The 15,926-nt window shown below is 36.9% G+C and overlaps 3 protein-coding genes across 3 annotated transcripts; 1 reads left to right on the forward strand and 2 right to left on the reverse strand.

Annotated features, from left to right (window-relative positions):
• Window positions 1-79: 79 nt before the first annotated feature.
• On the reverse strand, window positions 80-2,763 carry LOC147539897 (putative sucrose-phosphate synthase). The gene is made up of 4 exons (XM_086639665.1): window positions 2,622-2,763; window positions 1,663-2,533; window positions 1,453-1,580; window positions 80-780 (listed from the first exon to the last, which is right to left on the reverse strand). Exons 2-4 carry the CDS (start codon window positions 1,804-1,806, stop codon window positions 735-737), a joined length of 318 nt encoding a protein of 105 aa, XP_086495791.1. The 5' UTR covers window positions 1,807-2,533; window positions 2,622-2,763; the 3' UTR covers window positions 80-734.
• A 383-nt stretch (window positions 2,764-3,146) lies between these two features.
• On the forward strand, window positions 3,147-8,106 carry LOC147539898 (Exostosin family protein). The gene is made up of 9 exons (XM_086639784.1): window positions 3,147-3,365; window positions 3,983-4,542; window positions 4,855-5,001; window positions 5,555-5,619; window positions 6,181-6,250; window positions 6,515-6,733; window positions 6,953-7,096; window positions 7,221-7,356; window positions 7,474-8,106. The coding sequence occupies exons 2-9, from the start codon at window positions 4,183-4,185 to the stop codon at window positions 7,701-7,703; spliced, it is 1,371 nt and encodes a 456-aa protein (XP_086495910.1). The 5' UTR covers window positions 3,147-3,365; window positions 3,983-4,182; the 3' UTR covers window positions 7,704-8,106.
• A 1,874-nt stretch (window positions 8,107-9,980) lies between these two features.
• LOC147539899 (Voltage-gated chloride channel family protein) lies at window positions 9,981-14,588 on the reverse strand. The gene is made up of 7 exons (XM_086639666.1): window positions 14,238-14,588; window positions 13,898-14,098; window positions 13,613-13,790; window positions 13,098-13,360; window positions 12,328-12,597; window positions 11,095-12,223; window positions 9,981-10,265 (listed from the first exon to the last, which is right to left on the reverse strand). The coding sequence occupies exons 1-7, from the start codon at window positions 14,399-14,401 to the stop codon at window positions 10,116-10,118; spliced, it is 2,355 nt and encodes a 784-aa protein (XP_086495792.1). The 5' UTR covers window positions 14,402-14,588; the 3' UTR covers window positions 9,981-10,115.
• Window positions 14,589-15,926: the final 1,338 nt, after the last annotated feature.

Consider the following 15,926-nt stretch of genomic DNA (forward strand, 5'->3'; position numbering starts at 1 on the left):
ATTTTAAAGGTCTTAGCTATACCAAGCAATTCCAAACCAACAAAACTCTGCTTAGTTTCATTAAGAAGTTACTACTAGGTCATTCTAAATCCACATTTCAATTAACTGCAATCCAAATTACAAACAACCCAGTTTTTGTACACAAGTCTCCTAGCAGAAAAACACCTCTGCCAGTTATTACAAATTTACAGAAGAACACAAGGCGATAATGCACTTCTATATTGAACTCCATTCATTTTCGACAAATCCCTTTAGCTTCACAAAAGGTTTATAAAAATCGCTTTCGTTTATGCTTGATAAGGAGAACCGGTAGTTTAAAATTTTGATAGTCAAATGACCAACAATGGCTTTTTAAAACGAAGTCACGAATAGACCCTTACTTGAAATCTCCGAGTCCAGAAACGATATTTGAGCACAAACTTTATACGAGATAATTGCATAAGGTGAACGAAAGGTCATACCGAACTGGAGGTAGAAAAACTAGAATTTGTACTCTTTATAGGGTTTAAGAACGCCAAGTTTCTCGAGTGCTACTCGGATGTCATTGCTGCTGCATCCTTCATCAGAATGGATAATGTTGGGACTGTCAAATGGCACAAAATCTTCGAGTGGGTAAGGTCTGTTGGAGTGAAGAACGGTTTGGGCGGTTGAGCAAACTCCCTTCAATATAACGGTCTTATGACTTCCACCTAATAATCCTTCATAATCTGTGTCTCCACATTCTCCGGCTAAAACTACCATGTTCGATAACTCTGTACCCCAACGGATGTATAGGTGTACCTGAAAGAGATTTATATCCTAGAAACTTATACGCGTCCATTCAGAAGCGAGATATAGACTGAAATATTAATGTTCAGAATATCAGGCACATATTAAAACAAGTCGAACTAATAGAATTTGAATAGCCATATGATTAAAAAAAAAATTCTGACATGTTCATGGTGCATTATACCGATGGCATGGAGAAGAGTGGGAGTTGTGAACAGTCGATAATGACATTGGCGAACTTAGTCTTTTTATTGGTATAGGGTTAAACGGCCGATAAATATTGGTGGATTTCTTCACGAATGTTAAGGCAGAAGGACAAAATCAAACTTGTAAGTGACAAAAACTGTCTGGACTAGAGAATTCAACCAATTAGAGAAACATAAGTAGCTTCCGATTTTATAGGTCAATGAGAACAAAGTGATAGTATGATTAGAAAGAGCACTAAACAGTTTAGGTCAGACATGTGCAGAATATCTAAGCATAGTGAAATTTGAGTTAGAAGTAATTCGGCTCAGAACTAGGCCCTAGCTCAGGCAGGCACGAGCCTAATATTTATCTGGTAATAAAACATGTATACCTGAGTGCTTGGCCGAACAAATCGATGATGATGTTAACAATAATAGCATGACGATCGATGAATTAGAAGGAAATGCAAAAAAGGTCTGGCAATAAAACATTATATACCGGAGCGCTTGGGCTCGAGATGCCAGCACAGGAATTACATGGAGCTTGGTACCATTATGACAATACAAAACATGACTACGGAGAGCACCGATTCTCATATGTTTCCGAAGCTCCTTAATAGGTGGAATCTGCGAAAGAAATAGAATTAGGAGTCACAAACATGAGAAATGTAATTGAGAAAAACAGTCTTGGAGCTGATAGTTCACTTACCAATGATGGATAATATAGATCACCTCCACTGTTGCAGATAAAAGCATCAAAATCAGTTGGTTTTAGTCCTCCAGATGCCAAGAGAGACTGTACTTCTGCTATGGTCAAAGCTGTTGACAAAATAAAGCCTATTGAGCCTGACATTCTCTCCTTGCTCGTCGACTTAAAAGCATTTTTAATCGTTTCAAGATTATCTTTGACATTTTCATAGTCCACAGCAATTACAATAATGTACTTCCTCGAGTCAATCTTATGGGCGTTTTTATTACCGTCCGACCATGCAAAAGCAGCATTACTTTTGATACCACTTGAATTTTATTCAGAATCTAAAGCTGTATCAGTCGACTCACCCTCCACAATTCTATCTCCATCCGATTAAAGGCTCAAGTTTAATGAAGTACCATGTATATCTCTTAAAGAATCAGTAGGTGAATCTGAGTCTGAGTTACTGAATGATTCATTAGTTGTTTCCCATTGAGGTTTCCTTGGTTTACAACAGGCTAAACGAGATAGGTAAGTCTTGCAATGCTCTGGCAATGAAAATAAATGAATATTCTTCAATCCGTTCTGACGGCATCTAGCCCAAAGTTGTTTGTCAGCAACAAGCTTCAAGAGAGCATCAGAAATTGCCTTCTGGTCATGGGAATTAACAAGGAGGACCATTATCAAGAACCTGTACCAAGAGGGAGGGGGATGGAGTGGTGAACTATTAGCATAGGAAGCTAAAAACCTTCACATTTAAGCATCGAAAGTTTAGAAATATAAGATCGTATAAATAAGAGAAGTCAATTAGTTTCAGTATCGTGATAAGAAGAGATGCATTAGTACTTGACATTTCATCAATATCCTCTAGATTACCCATTATTAATGTCTGCAACAATAGAAGATGTGAGAATAATTTTGTGAAACATATAAAAGCTCTGACTGAATAGCATAATTTCCTTGTTTACCCAACTTACAAGATTAGCAAGCTCCCTTAACTCACGGCATTCTCTGAATGCTTTGACCAAAGTTGTGATGTTCTTTTTAGGGTCCGGCCTAGCTAACACAAGGATCATTGGCTTTCGGGGATTTGTAAAGAAACGCATTATCTGCCAAATACAAAAATGGCTTACAAAATAATAATGAAGTAGGAACGATAAGATAAAACTTATTAGATTACAGAACAACCAAAAACTAAATTTCCAATCGAAAATTAAATTAAATTGTGTCACCTGACCCCCAGTATCTGAATCACGACCAATTAAGCTCCAAAGTTTCGCCTCGTATGAGACCATGAAGACTGCACCAAGACTGGTTGTTAGAAGGCTATGGAACAAGATGCATGTAATGAGATCGTAAGGTTCACGGAGGATGAAATAATACCAACATTGTGCTCCACGTCATCCGAAACAAAAATAAAAATAAAAAACAAGTGTTAGGCAAACCACGCCACACGTGAGGGCAAGGGCGGAGGCAGGAAGAGACCACCCTGGCTGCAGCCAGGGTACTTTTGTTAATTTCTCATAAGGGCTGGGTATTTTGGTAAAACAGCCGGGGGTCTTAAATTTTTTTTTTTTTTTTTTCCAATCTGTTGAAACATGGAAGTGAAGAACTAGAGAGAGAAAGTGCCGTGAACTTCATAGAGTTGCCGAGAGGAATCTGAATCCGACTATTGGAGAGAGGAAATCGAACCTAGGGTTATTATATAAGCTAATCCAGAGGTAAAGAGATCTTCACTCTTCAAAGACTTCAACTCTTCATCATCTTAATTTTTAGGGTTTCAACTTACATGAGCTCTTTGAAAATCTATTTCTAGGTTAGAAATAATTTGTTTTGGATAATTAGTAAAGTTGTGAATAATTTTAGTTACTTGCTATTGAATTATTGATGTTAAATCCCTTATTCAAAAGGTAAATCGTTTCAAATTTAAAGATCTCATTCCTTCCATTATTTAGGGCAATTTTTAGCTGGTCTAAGTTGTTCTCTTCAAATGTACAAATTTCTTCATGGACTTGATAGTTTCGATACAGTTTTTCCCTCCTGTTTTTGGAGAATTTTAGAGATTGTTTCTCAATTATTAGGTTGCTCTTACAATTTCCTTCTATTTAGTTAGCCTCTTTTCAAAAAAAAAAGAAACTAATAATTTTGTTAGATTAATCTGTTCATGATGTTTGGGTCTGAATCTCGTTTAGTTTCGTTCATTCCAAATCCTGTGTAGTTTCGGCGACTATATATTTACCGTAAGAAGAATTTTAGTTATACAAAATTTAGGCTAGCCCTGTGTAGTTTCAAATCCTGGCTCCGCTGAATCTCCTAATTTTTTGACTGATAATTGCAGCCCTTGACGGTGTAGTTCTGGCCTTCGTAGGGATATTAAAATCTGGGTTCAGTTTAAGGCCTGCAAAGTCAGGGAAATAATTACCTTTATCCGAACAACCCCCACCCGATAGATTGTGAAAAAGATACCTTTATCCTAACAACCCCCACCCGATAGTCTCTCTCTCTCTCTATATATGATTGTAACCGAAATAACGTTCGATGGCAAGCTTACACAAGATCAGAACTTCTGCATCTAATAATACCCCTCTTCTCTGTACCAGAACTCATCAAATTTTTGCCCTAATTTTGATTGCCACCACATTCTTCCTCACCAGAACCTTCGATCAATCCTTAAGTTCCTGTAATTACTTTTCCAACGGAGTTAAGCGATCTCAAGATCACTTCTTTATCAACAATGGTGGAACCATTTCTTGGCCTAGCCGTGCATACGGAAATTCTCTCGATCTCAAGATTTATGTTTATAATGAGAATGAAATTGATGGATTGAAGGAGTTGATGTATGGACGAGATGGTAAGATCTCTCCTGATTCTTGCGTTAAAGGACAGTGGGGAACTCAGGTATATGATTCTTTTTCCTTCATTTATGTATAAATTAGATATCTATGTGCTTAATTTCCATATGAATCTGATGTTTCTTGTTCTGAATTTGTACAAGTTTTCAAATTTTTGTTTGTAATAACTCTCTTTAGCTATTCCCTGAAGTAAAAATGGATTTCTAGGGGTTTAGTTCTTATCTTCTAATACTAATTTTTGAAAGAAGGATTGGAAATGAAAATTTTGTACGTGGCTCAAGTTCTACAGTTCTACCATTCACTGAAGTTTCTGAGTAATTTTCTAAACCGTTCAAGTATTTTTGTATGTTGCTATTAGGTTAAAATTCATAGAATGCTTCTTGAGTCAAGGTTTCGCACCTTAAGGAAGGAGGAAGCAGATCTGTTCTTCGTTCCAACTTATGTTAAATGTGTAAGGATGATGGGTGGTTTGAGTGATAAGGAGATAAATGCAACATATGTGAAGGTATTATGTCTTTTATTTCTTTAATCCTTATGTAGATTTCATTACCCAACTTTTATTTGTGATAACTCGTAGATAAAGTTCTGAGGCTTCCCCTCATAGTATGGGTTTTATTCGAGCTAGCTCTTATATTCGTCATTGAAAGAACTGACGTAATTCTCTAGGTAGTTCAATCAGATAGTAATAGGGGTTACCTTAGAAATCATTTTCATGGCGTTGTGTCACAGTTCTCATGGCTCTCATCATGGGGTAGTTTATGGGTACATGTAATTATCATTTATCACATTCAAGTGATGTATCTGTGTCATTTGACGTTAAGATCTTTTTAATTAAATACTGTTGTAACATTATTTTGTAATATTGTGAAGCAGTGACAATTCACCATCTGACTAGTATTCTAAATTACTCGATAATATTAGTTGATCATATTGTAAGGGGAATCTTCATTTGTGAAATACGAGTAGTAGTGTTCTTTTCCGAGTGTAAAGTGTTCTCTCAATTCTGAGTTACATGAAAAAATTACACAACTTTTAACTGTTATTTTCATTGATATCAGGTTCTAAGTCAAATGCAATATTTTCGATTATCAGGTGGACGTGACCACATATTCGTTTTCCCCAGGTAGCTCTTTTTCTTTACTGCTTTTTGGTATCGGTGATACATGGTGTGTTCAATCATTGGATTCGTGAGTCTCAAGGAATTTGAATATTTATTAGGAAGAAAATGCTAGGATTCTTCCCATTCTTGACGTGTTTTCAACTAGTGAGGATCCTGTCGTAATGTGGATTTTCTAACTGGAATTCATCATGTTATTTACTGCTCCAGAATCTGGAGTTCTATGAATTTTCTTATAACATGCAACTTGTGTACTAAAATGAAAAACCTCCAGTAAATCCTACCAACTCTTCGGTGGCAGGACTTCACATACTTGCATTTTAGTTCCCTTTGCAAACCACAATTCCAGAATTTCTGGCAACCAAAATCGTGAGGTAACTTAAAGGGCAATCTATACTTATTCCTCCGAAACCTTTCTCCTGAATTCTATTCGCAACCACCCCATAACATAATATGTATGACATGTATAAGATCATAACGGGCATCTCAAAAAATATAATGTGCTAGCAGCCGCAGTTCAGGTTTTTAATGTGTTGATGCATCTACTGTTCCTTTCTACCATTGCAGTGGTGCTGGAGCTCATTTGTTTCGTTCTTGGCCCAAATACTTAAATCGATCTATCATTCTTACTCCTGAGGTACTTTATATATATTCTTGTACATACCATTTTTAAATGCTTGTAATAATCTAAGGTGATGGAGACAGTTCCAATACAAAATCTTTCAACAAAACGGCTGCCATTATCTCAGTTTTCTTTGGTCTGGTCATATTTCTTTATTTGCTCATCAGAAGAAAACAAATGATTCACTTGTCTCAGTTCACTTGGTTCATTACATACTATTGAATTATTCCGCGTAAGAAGGTTTCTTAAATTCCTTATACCATATGTATTATGGCGTAGGGGGATCGGACAGATAAGAGAGATATAAGTGCTTTTAACACATGGAAAGATATCATTATCCCTGGAAATATTGACGATAGCATGACAAAATATGGAGGTAGCTTAGTCCAACCTCTGCCTTTATCGAAGAGGAAATATTTAGCGAACTTCTTAGGGCGTGTTCAAGGAAAGGTTGGTCGTGTTAAGCTGGTAGAACTTGCAAAGCAATTCCCACTTAAGGTATATTTGTTTGTCATCTCTGAAATTTCACAATTTTCATTTGCTTTGATGCTTCTTAACTGTTGATTAAATTTTCCTTTCTCTTTTTACCTAAGCCTCAATCTTCATCAACAAGTCATTACAATACATGGTTGAAAACCAAGAGACTGTAATTTGATTTATATCTTTGGTCAATGTAGTTTCCTCCTTTTAAACTATTTTTGCTGAATGTATGAACAGTTGGAATCTCCAGAGTTGAAGTTCAGTGGCCCTGACAAACTGGGAAGGAAAGAATACTTTGAACACTTACGAAATGCAAAGTTCTGCTTAGCCCCACGCGGTGAATCATCATGGACCCTTCGGTTTTATGAATCTTATTTTGTGGTTAGCCTCTCTCTCTCTCTCTCTCTCTCTCTCAAACACACACATACACCAATACACTGACACACACAGTTACCTTCAAAGTTCAAAGCTACGAGCATACTAAATTACCTCACTGTGTCAACAGGAATGTGTTCCTGTAATCTTATCAGATGAGGTCGAACTACCTTTCCAGAATGTTATTGACTACAGTCAGATATCAATCAAGTGGCCATCTACTCTCATAGGTCCTCAACTCCTGGAGTACCTAGAATCAATTTCTGGCAAGTCCTCACTCCTTTAACTTCTCAACTCAGCTTCAGGAAAAAAGAAAAATTCTATTTATATTTATGCTTTTACCAGTCACTAAAAGAATATCATGTTGATGATTTGATCCTCAGATGAAGAGATAGAGGCCATGATAACTCGTGGAAGACAGATCAGATGCTTATACGTTTATGCTCCAGAAACAGAACCTTGTTCAGCAAATATGGGGATAACGTGGGAACTTCAAAGAAAAGTAAGACAGTTTCATCAATCTGCAGAAACATTTTGGCTACATAATGGATCTGTTGTGAACAGAAATTTGGTGAATTTTCGGAAATGGAAACCCCCAATGCTTCTGCCATGATATAACGGTGTCCATTCAACTCTGATAATTTTTTTGCACCCAAACAAAGATGCCGGCAATTCAAGAAATCGGGTTGCCAAGTTCGGTTGGTGCTCTGGCTAGGCTGACCTATATGTTCATACATCTCAAAGCAATGTCACAACCCCAACGAGTTATATCGGTTGGTTGGGCTGAGTTTCTGCTCCATGTATTTGAACTTCATTAAGGAAGATAATTCATTTGATGCCTTCAAGGAAATCAATGTTGTGGGTTCCATTTTCATTTTCTTTTCCTTGTATGCCTTTTGTGTGTTATGATATGATTTTTGTAATATGCTCGAGCTCAAACTGTGATGTTAGAGTTCCAGCTAATAATGGTAGTATATTTCCACGTGATATAGCAGTATTTAGAAATATTCTTACCACATTTCAAACTGTTATATTTGAGGTTGAGCTCATTAAATTGTAGATCTTTCTCTTATCTAAGCATATAAGCGGAAGCAGAGGTAGCCGAGTCACTGGTTGTGTAGGCTCATATGGAGACGACTATGGACTTCTTTGTACTTAAGAGAGGACCGTGCGGATCATGTGATCCGGTGGCCCTTCTATAGGGCCTCGGATCACTGGATTCGTGACCTAAGAGAGGACGGGACGGATCAAGTGATCCGTCTGGTCCTTCGGATCGCCAATTTTTTATATTTTTGGATTTTTATTTTGAAATGGAATATAACTTCCTTTTGTTTTGGGAGAAGATGGAAGAAGCAAAAAGATGAACGCCACCCACGTTAAAATACGGTGCTTGTAGAGAACTCGGGTCAATGATCATCGACCCGAGTGAACGAAATGGCCGTCCGCTAACAACTTATTGACCCGGTGCCTTTAGAAGCACCCTTCATCATATAATACGTGTAAGAATAAAATGGCCTAAACAGTCACACATGTGTGATGTGTCCCAACATATTTAACAATGTTTTCAGTCTAAACTGTCAACTTTGAGTTGTAAATTAATCTCGTTTAAATGCCATATACCATTTGTTTCCAAGAGATCTCTCCTATAAAATAAGGGAAGTTTTATAAGGCCTCCCCATGAACCATTTTACTTGGTAAATTATCATTTAGGGGGGGCCTTTTAGCAAAAATGAGGGGCCCTATAAAATCTCCCATAAAATAATTATACTTGGGGCTTATCCCTTGTAGTTTTCATTCCCTTTTGGATGCTACAAAGGACACATTTGTGAAGCAAAAAAAATACCACATAGTGAAAGGTCATGGTCACCACAAATTATACTTTTTTTTTTTTTGTTGAAACCACAAATTATACTTATCTATTCAAGATTTTGAGGAGTTGTAAATTATATTTGTTAACTCTAAATATCTGCCCTCAAATACTTATTTGGGAACTCTGAATCGGATCAAGCTGAAGCGATGGGGTGCATGTAAAATGGCTTTGACGTCGGGCTTGTGAGCGTGGTCCATGTGCCTTTACTTTCCGCTCACAATAGGACCAAGAAGACTATGTTTCGGTAAACCTGCGCTCTGGTACCATTTGTGGATATGGATTATAGGCCTACTTGCCTCCAAGTTGTTAGTTGTCTGCAGTCTATCTCACCCCAAAAACTAGATTAAGAGGTGAGACTTTCACTTTCCCTCACATAGGAAGTGACCACCACCTCCTCCACAACAAACTGGGACTGAACACCAACTTGACTTACCGCTTAGGCCCAATGCTCCAGTAATGGTTTCAAAGGGACCCAAGCGCAGCTCAACAAAGCTAGTGGGGCAATCGGACAACATGTCTCACGCTTTGGGCTACACCATTTTCCTTCTCCCAAGTTAGGTATTGGGTCACATTACCACCGCTAGCCAGAGTCATAAAAATTGCCCTAACAATCATTAAACCTCTAAACGATATCAAATTACATGTCTTTCCTAAACCTAACAAAAGAGTATTTGCTCCCCTCAACCCCTTAGCTTGTTTATATTGACATCTTCCTTTTTGCAGGAAAGCCTTTTATTAAGAGTTTCAAAGATGAAGGTATGAAACTATATGATAACATCTCACATTTGTATTTTGGTTTTTCTTCTCTGATACAAAATGTTAGTCCAAGTATGAACAAGCATAAATAGCTTTTCCTAGCAGTGAATTTACCAGTTTAAAATCAATCTAAATGATCTTTACAAAATTGAAACCTAGGAGAGGGTTACTCAGTATTGATACTATAAAAGCTCTTCAAATAAGCTACATGTGTACCGAAAGGGCGCTTACAACTATTTGCTATCTAGATGTAATTTGTGAAACTGAAGTGAAAATGTTGGTTCTTTTGTTGAAATAGAAGTCAGAACAATCATAACTCACATCTACTGAAAAGAATAAAAATGTTGAATTTAAATTACCAGTAGTAGAGAAAGGATAAATTTAGGAAGTCGATGTTGTTCATGAAGAACCGAATTGAAAAAGATTATTCAGATTGAAGATCCGGAACCGTAATCTCTTCCACCTGCTCCTAAATAGGTAAGGATGCAACCCTAATATATGCTCCGGCATAAAGTCGTGCCTCGTTAATATTCCAACTACTGGTGATCTCTGCCATTATAAAACCAAAGTAATAAAACTAGTTAGAAGATGAACAAGTAAAAAAAGAGAAGAGTAGCATTATATACCAGAGAAAAATAGAATTAGAACATATAATGCTTCTAAAGTTGTAAATAAGAGATGATCACATATGTCTCTAACATGATATCTTAAGTCTGTGTTTTTTCTCGTAAGTTAATGAAATCCAGTTAAGGCCTGAATTGACTTGAGTCAGGTATTAGAACATTTGTTTTTCTCTAACCCATCTGGATGGCGGATTTGCTTGAGTTTGGGTCCATTTGATTCAAAAACTCAATTTCAGAAGAATCAGGTTCAGACACAAAAGAAAAACAAACACCGCCTTAGTGAAGCTGATAGATAGCAAGGTAAGTAGCAACCGTTCGATTTTCTTCTATTAAAGTCAGATCTGAAATCTGACTCGAGAACTAACTCGACAGGAGTAATATCTGAAGATGTTCCATTTTTACTCTTTGAGTTTGACTAGCGTGAATCGTTTGAATGAAACTACTATTTTCCAATATAAATCAAACATATCTAAATGGTAGGATAAATATCTTAGTAAAACTACTAGTTTGCTTTCAAACAAGTCAGATGTGGATGAGTCCGACTCAGGTCAATGGACACAGACGAGTAAAATTCAGCCACTGGGGAAAATTTCCAAGATAGAAACTCAAAATAGAACTAAAATTTAATCTACAACTACAACGATCCCTATATATGTGGTAAGAGCTAGTAACATATATATATATATATATATAACATTTAAGACAGTAATTAAATATAACAAGTAATGAAAAGGAAAGTAGAGATGAATTATTACCCCGAAGGTTTTTGGAATCACCAAAAGATGTCTCAAACCAGCTTCTCTGAAGAGCATCAAAGCCTTTGCTAATGACATTGTCTCCACAACAGTATAAGGGGAGCTATTTGTAAATGGATGCAAATCTATGAACATCTCCATCTCTTCCTCTGTCAATTCTATATCTTCGATCGTATCATGTTTTCCTAGACCTCGTTTTGCAAAATCATCAGCACATAGCTGTTGGAAAGCATCAATTCCTGTCGGAATTGGACTGGACAAGAAAACTTTTTTCCTTAGTAACACAATAAGATATGCCCGAAGAACTAAACCATATAAAAGCGGAGCATCTGACAATGGAGGTTCATCAATCACAGGAAATCCATTATGCCTTGTAGTTTTAAGGACATGAACGATATTTCGGACTTTCTCGATGCCATTAAAGACCACAAGTGGGCCTGTCACAACATCACCAACAGTAAGCTGTCTCATATATGGTTCTGCGTGAGCTTCAAGGTATGGAAATCCCTTCAATTTCATGATAATGTCGTAGATATTCCCGTTACAGGTATCAGCTACTGTCTTGGATACGAGTAGAACTAACATTATCAATGGCAATAACAACAAGTTGTTGGTGAGTTCCAAGAGAATAACACATATCGACACAGTTATCCTCATAGATCCACCGAGAAGAGAAGCAGCACCCAGTACAGCGAAAAGGCCATGGTTGAGATTAGAGTTTGAACCCATCAATATTCCAACAAATCGTCCGTAAGAAGCTCCGGTTACTATAACAGGCACAAATAGACCTGTAGGAGCTACTATACCATAACTCAAGATACTGAGGAAAAAGCAGGTAATGAAGAAGATGAGAACTGAGAAGGGGTGGAATTCACTGTCAGTGTTTTTACTGAAAAGGTTTCTAATGGCATCATCATTTGTGTTGAAGAAAAGGCTAGCGAGATCGTTATAATGACCAAGAGGACATTGATACTTCTTGTAGTTACCAGATCTGCCAATTGTTGGGCAAGCTTCAGATGCATCAGCAGGGCAAGGTCGGCAAGGTGCCAGCCATGGAAGTCCAAATAGTAAACATGAAGTAAGAATGGATATTGCACCGGCAAGAAGTATTCTGTAAACGATTCCTTTCCTTTAAAGAGAAAAAAATAAAGAACAGTAAGATTTTCATCTTCTGTAAAAGAACAATATTTTATGACTCAAAGAGAGACAGATAGAGAGAAAGACAGTACTCACTCGTTAATGTAACTGTAAACTCGGAGGACCTTCTTCAAAAGAATGTTGTACAAACCACCCAAAAGGCCACCAATAACTCCAAGAACAAGTACAGGGGGTACATCAGCAATATGATATGCAGTACTTGCTGATGTGACATCAAACATAATCAGCCCACCCTTACCAAATAATCCACATTTACCACTATTACAAACATCAATCAAAGCCCGAAGAACGATGGCAGTCACAGCTGTGGTGAAGAATGTTCTCCAAAGGAGAGAACTTTTCCACCTACATAAGAAAATTCTGGCCGTTAACATTGATCATATAGATGATTTTCGATTACTAAAAGGACTCAAGATGCATTCCAAATGCAGTTGGAGAAAGTAATGAGGAACTATCTTCATTAGTGCGATTCAATTAACAGAACAGGAAAGAGCTTCAATTGTTGTTTGAAGCAGTTTAGAATGATGCAATATCACCTGAACTCAGATGAGAGAAATGGTAGGATAATATTTGATGTCTACACTCTATAACTCCTAGGAGGTAACTGCTCGTCGCAATGAGATTCCTAATCAATGGACCCTTCCAGGGAAACTTTAGACCAAAACACTGCTCATCGTTTTGTCTAACTGTCGGATTTATCTCGCGGATCGTCTGAGAACATTATATAAACTAAGTTGCTAGAGTGAATTGAAACCAATCACAAGAAGAATACATGAGGCAAGAAAAAAGGAAAGGATAATACTAAACAATCACAAAATAAGCAAAACAAGAAAGTGGAGCAATACCATGATGCCATTTCTTCAAGTGCAAATAGAACACCACCAACTGGTGCACGAAAAGCAGCAACAATTCCAGCAGCTGACCCACAAGTTACAAGATCACGCCTATCTCTATCATTCTTGAAGACCCGTAACCATTTCCATGTCAACCCGTATTTCTTAGACCCACCCTGACCCAACAATGCTGCAATACATGCACCAGTGTGCACCAATGGTCCTGCCTTGCCCACATTTAGAGAAGCTGACACGGCCGATATGCTACCAATGATCTGTTAAGTTGAGATGAAAGATCTTAGATGATGAAAATTTTCAGAAGACTAAAAATGTTATGCACATTCAAAAAGAAGACCAGAGAACTATAAATAGATTCGACGGATACTTCGAATGAAGCATTGAGTGACAGGTCTCGGAAGAATATGCATTCAATCTTTACATCTAAGTCACCAATTCTGAATCGAATATTTTCCAAATGCTGATCTTTTTTGAAAGAAAATCCAAAACATAAAGCTCTAAATCATTACCTTTATAAAAAGAGTTCTAATAGAGAAAATCTCTGGTGCGTCGACACCATTCAAGAAAGCTTTAACTTCCGGTATACCCGAACCAGCAGCTGCCGGAGCAATAAACGCCGTGATGATTGACGAGAACAGAGTAAGAACAAAATTCGAAACAGCGAAAACAGCAAAAGCCATTCCAAATCTTCACAAAACCAGAAAATTCATAACATTTAGACCCCAAAAAAAATACAAAAATTTGAACTAATCAATTAAGTAAGAAAAAAAAAAATCAGCAGTTATAGTAATTACCGTCTATCAAACATATAATTTGAAGTGATCACAAACTTCAATCCAGAAATATTCTCAACAGCAAGATTATTGAAGAAACCAACAAGACCAACCAAACTACCAATGAGAAAACAAAATATCCATTTCATACATATATACTGAAAAATCTGAAGATTACCACGACTTCTCCAATCCTGTTTGAAGAAATCATTCTCAGTTATCCTGAAAAATTTCCACCACAACAACCAAATCACTTAAAATCAAACTCAAAATTCAGTAAAAACGATTAAGAACTAAACTAAAATCAAACAATTTGAATCAAAATCAACACTTTTTTGATTGGATAATTGAAGAAACTTACTCATAATCTAAACTTTCGATTGGACAAAGATTAACACCAACAATTGCAACTTGAGATGTTGTATTAAGAGCAGATCTACGAAGTGGTAAGTGATTTTGAAGATCAAGTAGTGGTTCAATTAGTATTGAAGATGGAGTTTCTTCATCATCGATGATTGTTTCCATTGAATTGAATTATTAGGGCTTTTTTTTACTCGCTGATTCTCACGTATTTAGTGAGAGAAAGAGACTAGAGACGGAAAGACTAGAGAGAGAGAGTTTTTGTTTCCGTTTATATAATGTTTGATTGGCAAAGAAAATTGGAAGACCCAAAACCGAACATATCTACAACTAAAAGTCCTTGACTCAATTTGAGTACCAATTCCCTTCAGTGATGGAATTATTTTGAGTTAATTTTGTTTTGGTCCCAAATTTGTGACCAACTCACAGTTTTAGTTCAGATAAGTATCATAGTTTCTTATTAGACCCCAATGTTTACTAAATAGCAACTTTGCCAAAGGGTTTATTGGTAAAGGGGCGCTGTTAGAATCTATATTCCTATGTCATGTTTTGAGTTTGGCTTTGAACTCTGTGCAATCATAACATGCCATGCGTATTAAGGACAAGGTAGGTCAGATCAAGTCGTCAAGTGGAGGAAAATGTTAAAAAAGAAAAATACAAGAATAGTTGTTCTAAAAGGAGAAAATTCAAGAGAGTTGGAGGGGGAGAAAGAGAAAAAGTTAGTATATGGGGTAGACAATAAGACTCTCATTGGTGATCAATTGAAAAGATGTGAGACGTATTTGTTGTACACCATTGTAAAATGGTCACTAGTATTATAATTTTTTTTTTTTTTTTTTTTTTTTTTTTTTTTTTTTTTTTTTGATAATAGCTTTCATAAATAAAATATTCAGTAACCATACAAAGTTCAAGTATCATAAGTAACAGTAGGCTACAAGGAATACTTAAAGTTAACTGAAAGGACTAAAAGCAAATAGCTTAAGTCGAAGGATGTAATGCAGATTTAGCCAATTGATGAGCCTCTGAATTGCAAATTCGGGGGCAGAATTGTAACTCCACATTGCTACTCCTGATGTCATTCCGCAGCATCCCTAATTCCCTAGATAAGCGCCACGGTAACACACAATCTCCTTCAGAGAGCATATCCACCATTGATTTCGAATCCCCTTCTAAGATATATAAGCCCAAACCCAGCTCTAACTAGTATTATAATTTTATTAGTTAATGTTAGAGTTAATTCCTATTTGGCCCCCTACTTTGTGACAAACTTTCTTTATGACCCTTTACTTTATTTTTCAAAATAAAATTAATTATAACCCATGAACTTCCACGTCACATCTCTCTCTCTCCAACTCACCTCTCTCTCTCTCCAACTCACCCTTGTCTTCTACAACGAAGGTCACCGACCGGAAAATTTTTCGGCCGGGGACCTAAACATAAAAAAAAAAAAAAAACTCTAATCTCTCTAAACACTCCGGCAAAGGAGTTTCCCTTTTCTCCGGAGTCGGTCTGTTCTTGAACAGAATGACCTGATCTGTTCACGAACAGACCTTGAAGGGAAACCCCTTCGCTGGAGCGTTTAGAGAGATAGAGAGAGAGAGATGAGAGTTTTTTTTTTATGTTTAGGTCGACGGTCGAAATTTTTTCCGGTCGGCGATCTTCACCGGAGAAGACAAGGGTGAGTTGGGGA

This window comes from Eschscholzia californica, unplaced genomic scaffold, assembly GCF_041429995.1.
Source record: "Eschscholzia californica isolate CP2 unplaced genomic scaffold, dmEscCali1.0.p SCAF_5, whole genome shotgun sequence".
NCBI classification, from domain to species: Eukaryota; Viridiplantae; Streptophyta; class Magnoliopsida; order Ranunculales; family Papaveraceae; genus Eschscholzia; species Eschscholzia californica.